The sequence below is a fragment of the Chlorocebus sabaeus genome, chromosome 6 (genome assembly GCF_047675955.1).
Source record: "Chlorocebus sabaeus isolate Y175 chromosome 6, mChlSab1.0.hap1, whole genome shotgun sequence".
Lineage (NCBI taxonomy): Eukaryota > Metazoa > Chordata > Mammalia > Primates > Cercopithecidae > Chlorocebus > Chlorocebus sabaeus.
Genome location: NC_132909.1, coordinates 58,851,496 through 58,871,321, shown reverse-complemented (window position 1 = coordinate 58,871,321; position 19,826 = coordinate 58,851,496). Strand labels below are relative to the sequence as shown.

At 53.3% G+C, this 19,826-nt stretch overlaps 1 protein-coding gene and 1 pseudogene across 4 annotated transcripts in view; one reads left to right on the top strand and one right to left on the bottom strand.

The window, feature by feature from the left end:
* Positions 1 to 19,826, top strand: part of TJP3 (tight junction protein 3) — a 46,092-nt gene that overhangs the window by 8,060 nt on the left and 18,206 nt on the right. The window contains exons 1-6 of one of the 4 annotated variants that reach the window (XM_037994543.2): positions 6,436 to 6,644; positions 13,311 to 13,367; positions 13,492 to 13,601; positions 15,504 to 15,606; positions 15,830 to 16,184; positions 18,036 to 18,139. In XM_037994543.2, coding sequence (XP_037850471.2) covers positions 6,627 to 6,644; positions 13,311 to 13,367; positions 13,492 to 13,601; positions 15,504 to 15,606; positions 15,830 to 16,184; positions 18,036 to 18,139 — 747 coding nt within the window. In that variant the 5' untranslated portion in view covers positions 6,436 to 6,626. Of the gene's footprint in view, positions 1 to 6,435; positions 6,645 to 6,744; positions 6,956 to 13,310; positions 13,368 to 13,491; positions 13,602 to 15,503; positions 15,607 to 15,829; positions 16,185 to 18,035; positions 18,140 to 19,826 lie in introns of those variants that run through there. The other 3 variants (XM_073017121.1, XM_037994544.2, XM_037994545.2) reach the window with 3 other exon arrangements.
* LOC119622461 (large ribosomal subunit protein uL24 pseudogene) lies at positions 3,358 to 3,978 on the bottom strand (annotated as a pseudogene).

Below are 19,826 nucleotides of genomic sequence, written 5' to 3'. Positions count from 1 at the left end.
AACGAAAGAAAAGAAAATCCTACATTTGTGTTCTACAGGCTTTCTGACCTCAGCATCTTCAAAATAAGAGTCTTGGCCAGGAATGGTGGCTCACGCTTGTAGTCCTAGCACTTTGGGAGGCCAAGGTGGGAGGATCTCTTGAGGCCAGGAGAGACCAGCCTGAGTAACACAGTGAGACTTCAATCTCTAAACACACACACACACACGCACACACACACACACATTTTTTTTTTTTTTTTTGAGATGGAGTCTCGCCCTGTTGCCCAGGAGCAATCTCGCCTCACGGCAAGCTCTGCCTCCCGGGTTCACGCCATTCTCCTGCCTCAGGGTCCCGAGTAGCTGGGACTACAGGTGCCCGCCACCACGCCCGGCTAATTTTTGTACTTTTATTAGAGACGGAGTTTCACTGGGTTTACCAGGATGGTCTCAAACTCCTGACCTTGTGATCCGCCCACCTCGACCTCCCTAAGTGCTGGGATTATAGGCGTGAGCCACCGCGCCCAGCCCTTTTTTTTTTTTTTAATTAGCCAGGCTTGGTGGCAATTGCCTGTACTCCCAGCTACTTGGGAAGCTAAGGTGGGAGGATTGCTTGAGCCCAGGAGGTGGAGGCTGCAGTGAGTCATGGTCACACCCCTGCACGATCATTCCTGGGCAACATAGTGAGACCCCATCTCCACATCCACAACAAATTTTTAAAATATCTGAGGCAGGGTGCAGTGGCTCACACCTATAATCCCAGCACATTGGGAGGCCAAGGCAGGAGGGTCACTTGAGTCACGAGTTCGAGGCCAGCCTGGCCCACATGGCAAAACCCATCTCTACAAAAATACAAAAAATTAGCCAGGCGTGGTGGCGGGCACCTGTAATCCCAGCTACTCAGGAGGCTGAGGCAGGAGAATCACTTGACCCCAGGAGGCGGAGGTTGCAGTGAGCTGAGATTGCGCCACTGCACTCCAGCCTGGGTGACGGAGCAAGACTATGTTTCAACATATATATATTAGCTACGGCTGGGCACAGTGGCTCAAGCCTGTAATCCCAGCACTTTGGATGGCCAAGGTGGCCGAATCACTTGAGGTCAGGAGTTTGAGACCAGCCTGGCCAACATGGTGAAACTCTGTCTCTACTAAAAATATAAAAGTTACCTGGGCGTGGTGGCACCCGCCAGTACTCCCAGGTACTCTGAAGGCCGGGTCAGGAGAATTGCTTGAACCTGGGAGGCAGAGGTTGCAGTGAGCCGAGATCATAGCACTGTCTCCAACCTGGGCCACAGGGTGAGACTCTGTCTCAAAAAAAGAAAAAAAAAAAAAAAAAAATATATATATATATATATGTATATATACACACACACACGTATATATATATACACACACGTGTGTGTATATATATATGAGCTGGGTGTGGTGGCGGGCACCTCTAGGCCCACCTACTCAGGAGGCTGAAGTGGGAGGATCACTTGAGCACAGGAAGTTGAGGTTGCAGTGAGCCATGATCTTGCCCTTGCACTCCAGCCTGGGTGACAGAGCTAGACGCTGTCTCAAAAATAAATAAATAAATAAGCGGGTTAAACTCCTAGCAATGAATGGGGCTCCTGGGCCATGTTTACTGGCATATGCCTGGATTCAGCCACAGTTACACCTGACATTCGTGTGCCCACTTTGCAGCTGAGAAAACTGAGGCCAGATGGTGAGCTGACCTGCGGGATTTGGCTGCAGCTCTGTTTGTCCCTGCATCTCGAACTCCAACCTGGTGCCTCTTACCGGAGGGGGACCCTTGGTAATGTCTTGAGACATTTGGGTGTTCAAAACCAGGCCGAGGCCGGGCGCAGTGGCTCACACCTGTAATCCCAGCACTTCGGGAGGCTGAGGCAGGCAGATCACGAGGTCAGAAGATCGAGACCATCCTGGCTGACATGGTGAAACCCTGTCTGTCTCTACTAAAAATACAAAAAATTAGCTGGATGTGGTGGCGGGTGCCTGTAATCCCAGCTACTTGGGAGGCTGAGGCGGGAGAATCATTTGAACCAAGGAGGTGGAGCTTGCAGTGAGCCGAGATTACACCAGTGCACTCCAGCCTGGGCGACAGAGCAAGACTCCCTCTCAAAAAAATTAAAAAAAAAATTGCTGGACCTTATTCATCTAAAATCCTTTTTTTGCGCCACCTGCTGGTGGCCGGATGTCACACAGGGAAGGGCTGAGCTGCCTGTAGGTACACAGTAGGTGTTCAGCAAGCCTTAGTTTTGGTTAATGGTGTTTCTACATTGGCTCAGCATGGGGTCTTGGAAACAGTCTGGTGCTCCAGGAACCCATGCTGTGCAACCTTCACTGAGACTAGGACCCCTTCTGAACCTTCATCTATAAAATATGTGTGTGTGGCTGGGAGCGGTGGCTCATGCCCGTAATCCTAACACTTTGGGAGGCCCAGGTGGGCGAAGATCCAGACCAGCCTGGCCAACATGGGGAAACCCCGTCTCTACTGAAAATACAAACATTAGCTGGCCATGGTGGCAGGTGCCTGTAATCCCAGCTACTCGGGAGGCTGAGGCAGGAGAATCACTTGACCCTGGGAGGCAGAGGTTGCAGTGAGCCGAGATCGCGCCACTGCACTCCAGCCTGGACAACAGAGCAAGACACTGTCTCAAAAATAAAATAAAATGAAGTATATGTGTGGGATTCCCTGATAAAAATAATAGCCAACACTTAGTGGAAACTTTCTAAGAATACTGTGTGCATTTACTCACGTAATGCTTGGAGTCAGGTGCTATTATTTCATTTACAGATGGGGAAAATGAGGCACAGAGTGGTTTGCAGAAGGACACATCGCTGGGATGGGGCAGATATTACATTTATGTCCTATTCTAGGCCCCTTTTATTTATTCATTTATTTATTTTTTTGAGACGGAGTCTCGCTCTGTCACCCAGGCTGGAGTTCAATGGCGTGATCTCGATTTCGGCTCACTGCAAGCTCCACCTCCCGGGTTCATGCCATTCTCCTGCCTCAGCCTCCCGAGTAGCTGAGACTACAGGTGCCTGCCACCACCCCCAGTTAATTTTTTGTATTTTTAGTAGAGACGAGGTTTCACCATGTTAACCAAGATGGTCTCGATCTCCTAACCTCGTGATCTGCCCGCCTCGGCCTCCCAAAGTGCTGGGATTACAGTATTTATTTATTTTCATTTCAATTTTTTTTTTTTTTTTTTTTTTGAGACAGAATCTCGCTCTGTCACCAGGCTAGAGTGCAGTGGTGCCATCTCGGCTCACTGCAAGCCCCGCCTCACAGGTTCACGCCATTCTCCTGCCTCAGCCTCCCGAGTAGCTGGGACTACAGGCTCCCGTCACCACTCCCGGTTAATTTTTTGTATTTTTCATAGAGATGGGGTTTCACATTGTTAGCCAGGATGGTCTCGATCTCCTGACCTCGTGATCTGCCCACTTTGGCCTCTCAAAGTGCTGGGATTATGGGCGTGAGCCACCACTCCTGGCCTTTACAGGCTCAAGTTTTAATCAAAGCTTGTCTATAAGATTACTTTATTCCTGCATCTTCTCCATTGTTTCTTCCTTGTATTTGCCCTTTTCCTTTCCTACCTGGTGAGATTTGGCTTTCCGTTCAAGGATCTTCTTGTCGCCTTTGTCCAGTTTTAGCCTAGTGATAACCACCTAGGTCAATGCCTACGTGGACAGTTGTGCCGTTAGCCTTTTCCTGCTGCACCCGTTCGATGTAGATAGCATATTTCTTCCTGTAAACCTGGACTACTGTGCCAATTTACTGACCTTTATAGTGTCCTCGCACAACCTGAACTTCATTATCCTTTCCAGTGGGCAGGGATCGCAGGTGGTACTTGTGTCTCAGCTCTTTGGAAAGAGGGGAAGACATAGAATCTTCCTGTGAAGGTGGGAAGGTGCATTGAAATGCCTTTTGTGATTCTTGCTTCGCTGGGAAGTCACAAAGGGATTGAACTTCATTTTGGTCGCTCCTGCTTCAGTGATGGCTGCAAAAGTGAAGAGAACTACACACTCCTTTTTGTTTATTTATTTTATTTTATTTTATTTTTTTGAGACGGAGTCTCACTCTGTCGCCCAGGCTGGAGTGCAGTGGCGCGATCTCCACTCACTGCAAGCTCCGCCTCCCGGGTCCACGTCATTCTCCTGCCTCAGCCTCCCGAGCAGCTGGGACTACAGTCGCCCGGCTACCATGGGCGGCTAATTTTTGTATTTTTTTAGTAGAGACGGGGTTTCATCGTATTAGCCAGGATGGTCTTGGTCTCCTGACCTTGTGATCCGCCCGTCTTGGCCTCCCAAAGTGCTGGGATTACAGGCATGAGCCACAGCGCCCAGCCTCCTTTTCGTTTTTTACAGAGATTGGGTCTTGCTATATTGCCCAGGCTGGTCTCCAACTCCTGGCATCAAGTGATCCTCCCACCTGACTCTTCAAAATGCTGGAATTACAGGAGTGAGCCATTGTGCCTGGCCTCTAGGCTCCTTTTAATCCTCCTGACAACTCTGTGATGTAGGGCCTATTATTTTCCCCAATTACAGATGTGGAAACTGAGGAACAGAGAGGGGCAGTAACTTGCCTGAGGTCACACAGCAAATAGGTGAGAGCTGGTTTTAGAACCCTCCCAGCTCTGAAGCTCCAAGTGGGTCCCCACAAGAGGCTTTGGTAATGCTTTACTGGGGCCCTTGGAGACCTTTGAGGGAGACCCTCAAGGGGCTGACTATAGCTGACTCGGGTCTCTGGGCTAGTGTTTCGGGTAGAATTGCAGTGAAGGAGGTGAGATGTCATCTTAGTGGGCCCTCTGAGATGTTGATATTGTTGGCCTTGTTTACTTAGCAAACTTTTTTTTTTTTTTTTTTTGAGACTGAGTCTTGCTCTGTCACCCAGGCTGGAGTGCAGTGGTGCGATCTCGGCTCACTGCAAGCTCTCCCTCCCGGGTTCATGCCATTCTTCTGCCTCAGCCTCCCAAGTAGCTGGGACTACAGGTGCCCGCCACCATGCCTGGCTAATTTTTTTTTTTGCATTTTTAGTAGAGACGGGGTTTCACAGTTTTTGCCAGGATGGTCTCGATCTCCTGACCTCGTAATCTGCCCATCTTGGCCTCCCAAAGTGCTGGGATGACAGGCGTGAGCCACTGCGCCCTGCCTACTTAGCAAACTCTTAACCAACCTTCAAATCCCCAGCTGCGATGCCCCCTCCTCCAGGAAGCCTTTCTTTTACCCGCTAGAGTTTTCTCTATGCTCTTCACCCCTAACCACAACCTGGGGTTCCTCTCCCTGCCCTGCCCTGACTGGATAAGGCTGGGAAGGGGTGTTTATGTGTAGGTTTACCCCTTTAACCTTGGGGCGGGGCCCAGGCACAGCTGGGCTCAGGTTTTTTTTTTTAATAGTAAGGAATGTGTGGGTGCAGCCATGACCAGCCCCGCCCACCCAGGTGACTTGAAGTTTTCCTACATTGGTCCAGTCCCTCCTAGGTCTAACCTTAAGAATCCCGGAATCCCAGGCGCCTGAGGGGGGAGGCTGGGCTGGGCTGGGTGAGAAGGAAAGGACCTTTACTCCCTCCCAGAGCCTGAAGAATTTCCTCGTGCCCTGCTCCCCTGCCCCTTTCTTTCTTTGTTTCTTTCTTTTTCTTTTTCTTTTTCTTTTCTTTTCTTTTTTTTTTTTTGAGACAGGGTCTTGCTCTGCTGTGTCACCCAGACTGGAGTGCAGTGGTGTGATCTCAGCTCACAGTAACCTGCGCCTCCCGGGTTCAAGCTATTCTCTTTCCTCAGTCTCCCGAGTAGCTGAGGCATGCGCCACTACGACCAGCTAATTTTTGTATTTTTAGTAGAGACGGGGGTTTCAACATGTTGGTCAGGCTGGTCTCGAACTCCTGACCTCGTGATCCGCTCACCTCGGCCTCCCAAAAAATTCCGGGATTACAGGCAGGAGACACCGTGCCCGGTCCCGCCCTGCCCCTTTCTTTCCTGGGTGTGAAGACAGAGCCCGGAGGCCAGGACCGCAGGAAAGAGGCACGCAGCCGCTGTTGCATCTTCAGAGCGTCCACGCCCCTGGCCTCTGGGGCCTCAGGTTCCCCTCTGGGGAATGGGGCAAACCTTCCGGAGATAAGATGACCCAGGGACCAGCCCAATGCTGAGGAGGTCTCCGGCCCTCGACAAGCTTCTAATCCGAGAGGCCTCCCAGATGCACCTCAAAATGTGCCCATTTCGCGGACGGAAACACCGTCCAAATAGTAGGCTCCGTTCCAGGAGCGGGGGTTATTCCTGCCGGGTCTTGCTGGCAGCCTTGTCGGGCCGCGATCTGGTCGCGGCCGCCGGCCCCAGCTCGGCTGCGTGGATAACCCGGCCTGGAGTTTCCGCCTCAGGACCTGGCTCCTATGATGGGAGCGGGGAGAGAAATCTCCGCGGCGTCCAGGGGGCGTGTCTGGGCAGGGGCGGGGCTGGCCTGGGACCTGGAGGAGGAAGAGGGGGCAGGTGGAGCCGGGAGCTGTGGAGCTGGAGGGAGGAGGACAAGAGCCGCCAGGCCCTCAGCGGCTGTGACCCTCCCCAGCCTCCTTCCCCAGCCCGGGGTGGGGGCCGATTGACTGTTTCCAGGTCCCGCCTCGGGTAGGGGGGCTGGAGAGCCCCCAGGTGGACCATGGCGGTGAGATTCCAGGCGAGTAACCCTCCGAGGGCGGCGGGGGGAGAGGTTCGGGCTGGGGTGGTCGGGGGAAGCAGGGTTTGAGTCGGACCCAGGACAGCAAAACACCTTCTACCTACATAACAGGCAGGGAAACTGAGTCCCAGAGGGATGAAGTGGCTAGCTGGAGGTTGCACTTCGAGATGCTTCCGCGCCCCCCATCCCTGCCTCCAAAGACCATCTCTGCTGGAGCCTCCTCTGCCCCAGGACCGGCCTCCTTTAATCCCACAGAGCTGGGTTCAAATCCCGAATTTTCTGTCCATTATGCTGTGTGTAACGTGGGGCCAGTGAGTGAATCCTCTCTTTACCTCATCTGATAAATGGGTGATCAGCATTTTAAACAGAGGGAAAATGTGTTTGAAGAGCTTGGCGCCTCGTAGGTGGGCTGGAGAGATGTTCATCCCCCTTTGCTGGCGGTGTGCAGCCGGCTGAGCTTGGGCGCCCATGGTGGCACGGTCGGCAGTGACTTCATTTGTGGGCTGGGGTGGCTTTGGTGAACATTCACCTCCTACAAGGCTGCAGGAGGGAGCACCAGCATTTATTGGGTGCCCACTGTGTACAGAGCCCTTAACAGGCATTACCAGGCAGAGGCAGGGGTGGGGTGAGCAAGCCGGCTGGGGTGTGCCGTGGTGTGGGCGGGGTGGAGGGGCGATCCTTGTCTCCGGAGGGATTTCACCCTCCAGGCATGGAGCCTGGACTGGCTCCTTCACACCCACCAGCCAGGGCAGACTGGGGTTGCAGTGGTATGTGGCCAGACCCAGGCCACTTGGCCCCAAGCTTCAGGACCCGGCACTTCTGGTTTCCACTGACTTCCTCCTGGCCTCCAGGTACAGCTCTCAGAATCCCCTCCCCAGTCGGTGTATTTGTTGGCTGAAACCTCCCCCTCTGCCATTGTTCCTGGAAGTGGGGTGGGGAGGGGGAGAAGGGACGGTGGCCTGGGAGCCCTGTGCCCCGGGGGCGTGTGACTTGGTACCGCCGTCCCCTCTGGGCGGGCCTCTTGTTCGGCGTTTGTGTCCAGCCCTGGGCGGGGGGCAGGGACAAAGACCCAAGCCCCACCCTCTCGGAGCTCACCTGGACAGGGGCAGGGCCGGGAACTCAGGACGCACCTGTTGAGCACCTGCCACAGTGTGTTTTATTCAACCATTCACTCGTTCCTCAAACTCTTCCCTGGGGGACCTGGTTTTATGGGGTCCCAGGGGCCCATCCCTGCCCATCGGGAGCCCTCAGACTGAGCGGGAAGGTGTAGGGTGGAGAAATGCACTCTGACATCCCACACCCCAATCATCACAGTTGGGCCAGACGGAAGGATGTATGATATGCGTACGGAGGAAGAGACTGGGGCTGTGAAGGATGAATAGGAGTTTGCCAGGGAGTCCAGCACCAGCACCCAAGGCCTGGAAAGGAGGCTGATGGCCGATCACCTGGGCCTTAAGTAGCCAGAGAGACAGACATGCCTCCTTTCACAGACGAAGAGAAAAGACCAGAACCGTACCAACTGATGGTTAAAGGGAATAAAGATGAGTTTTAGATGCCTTGAATAAAAAATCATAAAACAGGCCGGACGCGGGGGCTCATGCCTGTCATCCCAGCACTTTGGGAGGCTGAGGCGGGCGGATCACCTGAGGTCAGGAGTTTGAGACCAGTCTGACCAACATGGGGAAACCCCGTCTCTACTAAAAATAGAAAAATTAGCCGGGCGTGGTGGTAGGTGCCTGTAATTCTAGCTACTTGGGAGGCTGAGGCACGAGAATCGCTGGAAACCGGGAGGTGGAGGTTGCAGTGAGCCGAGATTGCACCATTGCACTCCAGTCTGGGCGACAGAGTGACACTCTGTCTCAAAATAATAATAATAATAATAATAATAATAATAATAAAACAGGCAGGAGTGATTGAGGATCAGAGAAGACTGGTTAGTTAGGTGGTCAGGGAGGACTTCCTGAGGAGGTGGCATTTGAGCCTAGACTTCAGTGGCTGGGGCCAGCCAGGCAGGAATCCCATGAAACATGTCCCAGATTCAGGGGACAGACGGGGTAAAGGTTGGAGGTGAACTAAGATGAGGTGGGCTGTGAGGTTAGGCTTAATCCCTCGGGCGCTGTGGAGCTCTGGAGGGTTTAGGCAAAGCTTCTGGTTTCCGTGGAGACGAACCCGCACAAGCTGGGACAAGCCTGGACCACCTGGACTCCCTCACCCCCCTCCCCATCTGGGGCCCTGGTTCCCTGGGACTGTCTCTCTCTTTTTTTTGAGACAGAATCTCACTCTTTTTTTTTTTTTTTTAAGAAGGAGTCTCACTTTGTTGCCTAGGCTGGGGTGCAGTGGCATGATCTCGGCTCACTGCAAGCTCCACCTCCCGGGTTCACGCCATTTTCCTGCCTCAGTCTCCCGAGGAGCTGGGACCACAGGTGCCCGCCACCACGCCCGGCTAACTTTTCTATTTTTTGTAGAGATGGGGGTCTCACTATGTTGCTCAGGTTGGTCTCGAACTCCTGGGCTCAAGCCATCCTGTTGTCTTGGTCTCACAAAGTGCTGGGATTATAGGCAGAAGCCACTGTGCCTGGCCCTGGGGCCATTTAATGACACAAAGTATAACATCAAAGCAAGTTAAAAAAAAAAAAAAAGAAAAAGATGCAATTTTGAAAACTAAGCTCAGAAGAAAAACAGTAAATAATCAGAAAGCCACTATGGCCTGGTGGTTAAGAGCAAGAATGAAGCTGGGTGCGGTGGCTCACGCCTGTAATTCTAACACTTTGAGAGCCTGAGGAGGGAGGATCGCTTGGGCCCAGAAATTTGAGACCAGCTTGGTCAACATAGCAAAAACCCCATCTCTACAAAAAATTAAAAAAAAAAAATGCCGGGTGTGGTGGTGCATGCCTGCGGTCCCAGCTTCTCGGGAGGCTGAAGCAGGAGGATCCCTTGAGCCTGGGAGTTCAAGGCTGCAGTGAGCTGTGATTGAGCCACTCCAGCCTGGGCAACAGTGAAACCCCGTATCAAAAACCAACCAACCAACCAAAAAAGAGCCAGAGAGCATGGCAGGCTGCCAAAGTTCACCACTGTGCTGTGTGACCTCAGGCAAGTTACTGAACCTCTCTGGGCCCCTTTTAATCTCACTGCTAAAGTAGGAATAGTAACCATGCCACTTCCTAAGGTCACTCTGAGGATGAAATGAATAGGTCCACGTCAAGTGCCCGCTCGCAGCCAGCATGGATGAGGAGAGCTTTGTGAGGCCGAGGCAGGAGGATCACCTGAGGTCAGGAGTTCAAGACAGCCTGGCCAACATGGTGAAATCCTGTCTCTACTAACAGTACAAACATTAGCTGGCTGTGGTGGTGGGTGCCTATAATCCCAGCTATTCAGGAGGCTGAGTCAGAAGAATCGCTTGAACCCAGGAGGTGGAGGTTACAGTGAGCTGAGACTACGCCATTGCACTCCAGCCTGGGCGACAAGAGCAAAAAACTCCTTCTCAAAACAAACAAACCAACAAACAAAAAACTACGCAAAGGAGAAAGTCATTATTTGGCTGCCACCTCCCCAAGCCTCCTTCTGCTTGTCATGCATTGAATCTGTCCCCTTCTCTCAAACCACATCCCTGGAAGACAGGGCAGCGGTGCCATTTCACAGATGGAGAGACTGAGGCTGGGAGAGGCCCCGCCATAGCTAGCACGGGTGGGCAGACGTGCGATTTGAGTCCGGTCCTGAGTGCTGTCCTGCCTCCCTGGGAACTGCAGAGTCCCTGCCCTCTGCTCTGTTTCTCTCCCCTCCACCCTGCTTCTCACTCCTGGAGATCAGGAATGCTGGCTTCCCTGGAGACGCTGGAGCTTATAAGAAAATGGGGGGTGCCTGGGCAGAGGGAATCACACACCTGCTGTGCCAAGCCTGGAAAACCGGCTGGGGAGGAGGAGGAGTTACTTCTACAAACTCCCTCCCCCATCCCTCCACCTGTCCCCTGCCTGGGGAGCAGGGCATGGTCTGTGCTGGCAGGAGGGAAGAGAGGGTGGAGGCGTGGCCAGGTGACCTTGCACCTGCGTCTGGTGTTCTCGTCTATGCCATGGACATGAAAATAACAGAATCGGCTGGGTGCGGAAGCTCACACCTGTAATCCCAGCACTTTGGGAGGCCGAGGCAGGCGGATCACCTGAGGTCTGGAGTTCAAGATCAGCTTGGTCAACGTGGTGAGACCCCCATCTCTACTAAAACTACAAAAATTAGCTGGACGCAGTGGCGGGCGCCTGTAATCCCAGCTACTCAGGAGGCTGAGGCAGGAGAATCGCTTGAAGCTAGGAGGCGGAGGTTGCAATGAGCCGAGATCGCACCACTGCACTCCAGCCTGGGCAACAAGAGGGAAACTGTCTCAAAAAAACAACAACAAAAAAAGATAGTACATGTAAAGCGCCTGGCACAAAGGAAGTGCTTCATTAATTCACTCACTCACTCATTCATTCATTCAGCAAATCCTTCTTGAATCCCTGCTGCAACTCATGCGCTGTTCTAGGCAGGGAACTGAGGGCTCAGTTATGGACAAAGACAAAAATCTCTGCCCTCTAGAGCTGATATTCTAGACGGTGGGGGTGGATAGTGAATAGGCTTTAAAAATCGAGAGAATGTCCAAGGGTTGCAAATCCCTTTTTTAATTTTTTTCTTTTCTTTTTTGAGATGGAGCCTTGTTCTGTCACCCAGGCAGGAGTGTAACGGTGCGATCTCAGCTCACTACAGCCTCCACCTCCCAGGTTAAGCTATTCTCTTGCCTCAGCCTCCCAAGTAGCTGAGACTACAGGCACCCGCCACCATGCTTTGCTCATTTTTTTTTTTTTTTGTATTTTTAGTAGAGACAGGATTTTGCCATGTTGGCCAGGCTGATTTTGAACTCCTGACCTCAGGTGATCTGCCTGCCTTGGCCTCTCAAAGTGGTGCTGGGATTACAGGCATGAGCCACCGCACCCAGCCTGCCTTTTTTTTTTGAGATGGAGTCTTGCTCTGTCGCCCAGGCTGGAGTGCAGTGGCGCAATCTTGGCTCACTGCAACCTCCGCCTCCCGGGTTCAAGCAATTCTTCTGTCTCAGCCTCCCGAGTAGCTGGGATTACAGGCACCCACCACCACACCCAGCTAATTTTTGTATTTTTAGTAGAGATGGGGTTTCACCATGTTGCCCAGGCTGGTCTCAAACTCCTGACCTCAGGTGATCCACCTGCCTTGGCCCCCAGAGTGCTAGGATTACAGGTGTGAGGCATGGTGCCCGGCCGGGTTGAAAATTCTATGGAGGAAGATACACCAAGGAGAGAGGGAAAAGGTGGTCTGTTGTGGTCAGGAGGGGGTTACAGTTCTAAACGGGGTGGTCAGCGGTGACTTCATCAAGGGGGTCACGTTTGAGTTAAGTCCTTGAAGGAGGGTGAGGGATATGGGGAAGGCGCTCCGTGCAGAGGGCACGGCTGGTGCAAAGGCCCTGAGGCAGGACTGCGTCTGGCGTGTTGGTGTTGGAGGGACAGTGAGGAGGCCCGAGTGGCTGGAGCAGAGTGAGCTCCCTCTACCCTGCAGGCCTGGCTTGATCCTCTCCAGGGAGCTGAGCCAGACCTTCCAGAGGGAGAGGGACCAAGAACTTGCTTTCTCTCTGCACCTGCTACTGTTCAGTTCACTTCAACCAGGTCTCTCCCCCTTGGCACTGCTGACATTCACAGCCGGATTGTTCTCCAGGGTGGGGCTGTCCTGGGCACTGCAGGGTGCTGAACAGCATCCCTGGCCTCCACCCACTCCATATCAGGAGCTCCCCCAAGTCATGACAACCACACGTGTCCCCAGCCATCACCCAGTGTCCCCAGTGGGAGGCAGAATTACCCCTGTTTGAGAGCCACTGACTTAGACCCATTTTGCAGATGAAAAACTGAGTACGGGCCAGGCGCTGTAGCTCACGCCTATAATCGCAACATTTTGAGAGGCCGAGGTGGGTGGATCACCTGAGGTTGGGAGTTTGAGACCAGCCTGGCCAACATGGTGAACCCCATCTCTACTAAAAATAGAAAAATTAGCCCGGCATGGTGACGGGCACCTGTAATCCCAGCTACTCAGGAGGCTGAGGCAGGAGATTCACTTGAACTTGGGAGGCAGAGACTGCAGTGAGCAGAGATCGTGCCACTGCACCCCAGCCTGGGCAACAGAGTAAGACTCTGCCTCAAAAAAAAAAAAAAACAAAACAAGGCCGGGCACAGTGGCTCACGCCTGTAATCCCAGCACTTTGGGAGGCCGAAGTGGGTGGATCACTTGAGGCCAGGAGTTAAAGACCAGTCTGGCCAATGTGGTGAAACCCATCTCTATTAAAAATACAAAAATTAGCCGGGCGTGGTGGTGCACCCCTGTAATCCCAGCTACTTGGGAGGCTGAGGCAGGAGAATCGCTTGAACCTGGGAGGTAGAGCTTGCAGTGAGCTGAGATTGTGCCATTGCACTCCAGCTTGGGTGACAGAGTGAGACTCCGTCTCAAAAAACAAAACAAAAAACAAACAAAAAAACCTGAGGCCCTGAGAGAAGTAGTAACTTGTCACAGGCTCCAACCACAGGCCTGTCAGAGCTGGACTCCTCATCCTGGGGCTGGGGACCGCCAAGTGCTCGGATGAGCCTGTGTGGCCTCACACCTGTCTTCCCTGTTCCCCTTGACCAGGTGGCCGACATGGAGGAGCTGACCATCTGGGAACAGCACACGGCCACGCTGTCCAAGGTGAGGCCTCCCTCGCCCTGTCTGGGTGCCGGGGGGCAATGGTGGCTTAGGCCCAGTTCAATAGAGGGGAGACCCTTTACCCTTCAGGAAACAGCAGCTCTTCCTCCCCCTCATCCTCTCTCAGGACCCTCGCCGGGGCTTTGGCATTGCGATCTCTGGAGGCCGAGACCGGCCCGGTGGATCCGTGGTTGTGTCTGACGTGGTACCTGGAGGGCCGGCGGAGGGCAAGCTACAGTGAGTACCTAGGCAGCTGGGTTCTGTCAGGGGGAGGGCACGTCGAGAGGAGAAACCAGGCCGGGTGCGGTGGCTCACGCCTGTCATCCCAGCACTTTGGGAGGCTGAGGTGGGTGGATCACCTGAGGTGAGGAGTTCGACACCAGCCTGGTCAACATGGTGAAACCCTGTCTCTACTAAAATTACAAAAATCAGCCAGGAGTGGTGGCGTGTGCCTGTAATCCCAGCTACTCGGGAGGCTGAGCCGGGAGAATCGCTCGAACCTGGGAGGTGGAGGTTGCAGTGAGCCGAGATCACGCCACTGCACACCAGCCTGGGCAACAGAGCGAGACTGTGTCTCAAAAAAAAAAAAAAAAAAAGAATAAAAAAGAAAGAAAGGAAGGCGGGCCGGGTGCAGAGGCTCACGCCTGTAATCCCAGCACTTCGGGAGGCCAAGGCGGGTGGATCATGAGGTCAGGAGTTTAAGACCAGCCTGGCCAAGATGGTGAAACCCCATCTCTACTAAAAATACAAAAAATTAGCTGGGTGTGGTGGCAGGCACCTGTAATCCCAGCAACTCCAGAGGCTAAGGCAGAGAATTGCTTAAACCTGAATGGGCAGAGGTTGTAGTGAGCTGAGGTCGTGCCACTGCACTCCAGCCTGGGTGACAGAACGAGACTCTGTCAAAAAAAAAAAAAAAAAAGAGCAACGTGAAACCTTTGTAAACCAAAGCAAGGAGACTGGAAAGTGCCTGGCACCTTCTAGCTCTGTCAACACAGGGCTCGGAGTTGGCAGTAGGACAGCGTCAGAGACTTGAGCCTCACTTCCCTAAGGTACTTCTGGGTTCTTCACAGCAGTTCCTGGGGTCATAGTGGCCCCAGGACCCTTTTGGAACATAAAGTCCTGGAAACCATCTTTTTTTTTTTTTTTTTTGGCAGGGGGGAAGGAGACCCAGTATCCTGAGTCTTTAAGAGTTTGAAGCTTCTTGGAATTGTGTTGATAAAATGGTTCTGGGCCCCAAGGGGCTGACAGGTGATATGGCTTAGCCCAGCCCAGAATCAGGGACCACCAGGTTCAGAGAGAAAGAGCTAGAGAGAAAATATGAAATACAGACAGGGAGAGAGGGAAAGAAAAGCAGGAAGTGGGGATTTGTGGTGGGGGGAGCGAGGAGCGAGATGCCAGGTGTAGTTGTAGCGTCCAGGCTGGGCATGGTGGCTCACGCCTGTAATCCCAGGACTTTGGGAGGCTGAGGCGGGTGGACCACGAGGTCAGGAGATCGAGACCATCCTGGCTAACACGGTGAAACCCCGTCTCTACGAAAAATACAAAAAATTAGCTCAGCGTGGTGGCGGGCGCCTGTAGTCCCAGCTTTTTGGGAGGCTGAGGCAGGAGAATGGTGTGAACCCGGGAACCAGAGCTTGCAGTGAACTGAGATTGCACCGCAGCACTCCAGCCTGGGCGACAGAGCAAGACTCTGTCTCAAAAAAATAAAAATAAAAATAAAATAAAATAAAATAAAAAATACAAAACTTAGCCGGGAGCGGTGGCAGGCACCTGTAGTCCCAGCTACTAGAGAGGCTGAGGCAGGAGGATCATTTGAAATGAGGAGGTGGAGGTTGCAGTGAATTGAGATCGTGCTACTGCAATCCAGCCTGGGCAACAGAGTGAGACCCTGTCTCAAAAAAAAAAAAAAAAGTTGCTTCCACTCTATGATTATAGTAGGTTCTACAATTGGCCCCATTTTACAGATGAGAAAACGGAGGCCCAGAAGGATGAATGTCTTTGTGAGCCTAGGGACGCCAATGAATTAGAACCAGGCCTTGTAGACCTGGAGGTTCCAGGGACACCCCCTCCTCAGGGAGGGCTTGTTATGAGGGTCTCCCCTGCAAAGCCTCCTCCGTAAGACCCGCCCACCTCTCTCAGGACAGGTGACCACATCGTTATGGTGAACGGGGTCTCCATGGAGAATGCCACCTCCACGTTTGTCATTCAGACACTCAAGACCTGCGCCAAGATGGCCAACATTGTGAGTAGGCAGCCCCTGGCACGGCCGGCGTCTCTGACCCCAGCCTGGGTCCTGCCGCTGTAGAGGTTGTAAGCTTCAGAGAGCAACGAGTCGTCTTCTCATCTTACACTTTGGACGCTGAGGCCCAGAGAGAGACTGGTGTCCCCCAGGGTCACCTGGGGGCTGAGCAGAGCCTCCCCCAGCCCTTCCTGTAGCTGACCCCTCCTGTCCCTTCCTCTAACAGACAGTGAAACGTCCCCGGAGGATCCAGCTGCCCACCACCACCAAGGCCAGCCCCTCCGGCCCAGGGCACCGGGACTCGGACGAGGACGATGGGCCACACCGGGTGGAGGAGGTGGACCAGGGCCAGGGCTATGATGGTGACTCATCCAGTGGCTCTGGCCGCTCCTGGGACGAGCGCTCCCGCCGGCAGAGGCCTGGTCGCCGGGGCCGGGCCAGCAGCCATGGGCGTAGGAGCCCGGGTGGTGACTCTGAGGCCAACGGGCTGGCCCTGGTGTCTGGCTTTAAGCGGCTGCCGCGGCAGGACGTGCAGATGAAGCCCGTGAAGTCGGTTCTGGTAAAGAGGAGAGACAGCGAAGGTGAGGCGGGAGGTCAGGCGCGATCAGAACTGGACACAGGGCACCGTGGTCGGGTGGGTGACAGTTTCAGGCCCTCCTCCTGCCTCAGCCTTCCTAGTGACTGGGACTACAGGCACTCGCCACCATGCCTGGCTCATTTTTGTATTTTTAGAAGAGACAGGGTTTCACCATGTTGGCCAGGTTGGTTTCAAACTCCTGACCTCAGGGGATCCCCTGCCTTGGCCTCCCATAGTGCTGGTATTGCAGGCGTGAGCCACCGTGCCCGGCCTGGAGGCTACAACTACACCTGGCGTCTTCTCGCTCCTCACTCCCCCCACCACAAATCCCCGCTTTTCCCCTTTTCTGTCCCTTTCTCCCTGTCTGTATTTCATATATTCTGTCTAGCTCTTTCTCTGTGAACCTGGTGATCCCTAATTCTGGGCTGGGTTAAGCCATATCACCTGTCAGCCACTTGAGGCCCAGAACCATTTTGTCACCATGTCCTCTCCCTGATCCCTGGAACCTCTGCTTAGGCCACCTCACTTAGCAAAAGGGACTCAGCATGTGGGATGGAGTGAAGGACCCTGAGCTCGGAGGTGATCCTGGATGATGTGGGAGGCCCAATATCACCACAGCATCTTTATAAGAGGAGGCCTGACTGAGTGTGGTGGCTGATGCCTGTAATCCTAGCACTTTGGGAGGCCAAGGCAGGCGGATCACTTGAGGCCAGGAGTTTGAGACCAGCCTGACCAATATGGTGGAACCCTGTTCCTACTAAAAATACAAAAATTAGCCAGGCGCGGTGGCGTGCACCTGTAATCCCAGTTACCTGGGAGGCTGAGGAATGAGAATTGCTTGAACCCGGGAGGCGGAGGTTGCAGTGCACCGAGATTTCGCCACTGCACTCCAACCCAGGTGATAACAGTGAGACTCATTCTTTTTTTTTTTTTTTTTTTTTTTTGAGACGGAGTCTCGCCCTGTCACCCAGGCTGGAGTGCAGTGGCCGGATCTCAGCTCACTGCAAGCTCCACCTCCCAGGTTTACACCATTCTCCTGCCTCAGCCTCCCAAGTAGCTGGGACTACAGGTGCCTGCCACCTCGCCCGGCTAGTTTTTTGTATTTTTTAGTAGAGACGGGGTTTCATCGTGTTAGCCAGGATGGTCTCGATCTCCTGACCTCGTGATCCGCCCGTCTCGGCCTCCCAAAGTGCTGGGATTACAGGCTTGAGCCACCGCGCCCGGCGAGACTCATTCTTGAAAAAAATTAAAAAATAAAAAATAGGCTGGGCCTGGTGGCTCAAGCCTGTAATCCCAGCACTTTGGGAGGCCGAGACGGGCGGATCACGAGGTCAGGAGATCGAGACCATCCTGGCTAACCAGGTGAAACCCCGTCTCTACTAAAAAATAAAAAAAACTAGCCGGGCGAGGTGGCGGGCGCCTGTAGTCCCAGCTACTCAGGAGGCTGAGGCAGGAGAATGGCGTAAACCCGGGAGGTGGAGCTTGCAGTGAGCTGAGATCCGGCCACTGCACTCCAGCCTGGGTGACAGAGCGAGATTCCATCTCAAAAAAAAAAATAAAATAAAATAAAAAATAAAAATTGAAACAATTATGATGTCAGGAGCAATATAATACCCTTAGCCTGGGCGTGGCAACATCACAAGCGGCAGGTGACCTGGTGTCCCCGCCCTCTGGAGATGTCGTTGACACTTTCAGATCTCAGATCCCACAGGCGACATCGCCGTTCTCATTATGATGCCATCAAAGTGTTAGGAAGGGAGGGCCCACACCTGGACTCTGTCCTTGCAACAGGAGAATGCCCCCAGGCACCTGTCTCCAGAGTCCTGCCTCAGTTTCCCTCATCCCCCCCTTACAGAGTTCGGTGTCAAGCTGGGCAGTCAGATCTTCATCAAGCACATTACAGATTCGGGCCTGGCTGCCCGGCACCGTGGGCTGCATGAAGGAGATCTCATTCTACAGGTGAGGCCGGGCTTCTCGTCCTAAGGGCAGGGAGACCAAGGCAGGGTGGGGACGGGCAGTGCCACTGAGTCATACAGCAACGACAGCAGAGCTGGGCCCCAAACCATTTACCTTCAGTGTTGTTGCTTGTATCTCAAAGGTTGCAGATGGCCACGCATAAAACCACCTTTCTCGGCCGGGCGTGGTGGCTTACGCCTGTAATTGCAGCACTTTGGGAGGCCACGGCGGGCAGATCGTGAGGTCAGGAGATGGAGATCATCCTGGCTAACACGGGGGTCAGGAGATCAAGACAATCCTGGCTAACACGGTGAAACCCCGTCTCTACTAAAAAAAACCAAAAAAATTAGCCGGGCACAATGGCGGGCAACTGTAGTCTCAGCTACTTGGGAGTCTGAGCGCCACTGCACTCCAGCCTGGGAGACAGAGCGAGACTCCATCTCAAAAAACAAAAACAAACAAACAAAAAACCACCTTTCTCTCCAGCTACTGCTAATCCATGGCCAAATGTCGGTTTCTAGTATCCCCATGGGGTTGTCTGTTTCTTTTTTTTTTTTTTTTTTTTTTTTTGAGACGGAGTCTCGCTCTGTCGCCCAGGCTGGAGTGCAGTGGCCGGATCTCAGCTCACTGCAAGCTCCGCCTCCCAGGTTTACGCCATTCTCCTGCCTCAGCCTCCTGAGTAGCTGGGACTACAGGCGCCCGCCACCTCACCTGGCTAGTTTTTTGTATTTTTTAGTAGAGACGGGGTTTCACCGTGTTAGCCAGGATGGTCTCGATCTCCTGACCTTGTGATCCGCCCGTCTCGGCCTCCCAAAGTGCTGGGGGGGGTTGTCTGTTTCTAATACCCTGTAGCTTTGATGTGCATCATAAAATCATGTGGGCAGCTGACTCCTGGACCTACCCTAGGTGGCTGGATGCTAATGACCCAGTCACCATGTTTAGGGGAGCTGCCCTGCCCTAAAGGATGGTTTCTTTCTGGATTCTTCCCCTGAAAATCTGTTTCTAGTGACTCCTAGTGTTTGATTTCCAAACTGCTTTCAGCTGGTTATTTCCAGTGTCTTTAAAAAGTTATCTGTTTCTTTTCTATTTTTTTTGAAACAGAGTCTTGCTCTGTCACCCAGGCAGGAGTGCAGTGGCACAATCTCGGCCCACTGCAACCTCCACCTCCCAGGTTCAAGTGATTCTTCTGCCTCAGCCTCCCGAGTAGCTGGGATTACAGGTGCCCACCATCACACCCGGCTAATGTTTGTATTTTTAGTAAAGACGGGGTTTCACCATGTTGGCCAGGCTGGTCTCGAACTCCTGACCTCAGGCGATCCACCCATCTCGGCCTCCCAAGGTGTTGGGATTACAGGCGTGAGCCACCGCATCTGGCTAAGTTATCTGTTTCTAGTGACCTGAGCAACTGTGTTTCTAGCGTACTGCAGCAGATACCAGAAATAGATAACTTGGTGGGGGTACTAGAAATTTACAATCCCAGAGGCAGGCCTGGTGGCTCACGCCTATAATCCCAGCAATTTGGGAGGCCGAGGCAGGAGGATCTCTTGAGCCCAGGAATTCAAGACCAGCCTGGGCAACAGAGTGAGACCCCATCTCTACAAAAAAGAAAATTAGTGGTGCCACACACCTGTGGTCCCAGCTACTTGGAGGCTGAGGTGGGAGGATCACCTGAGCCTGGGAAATTAAGGCT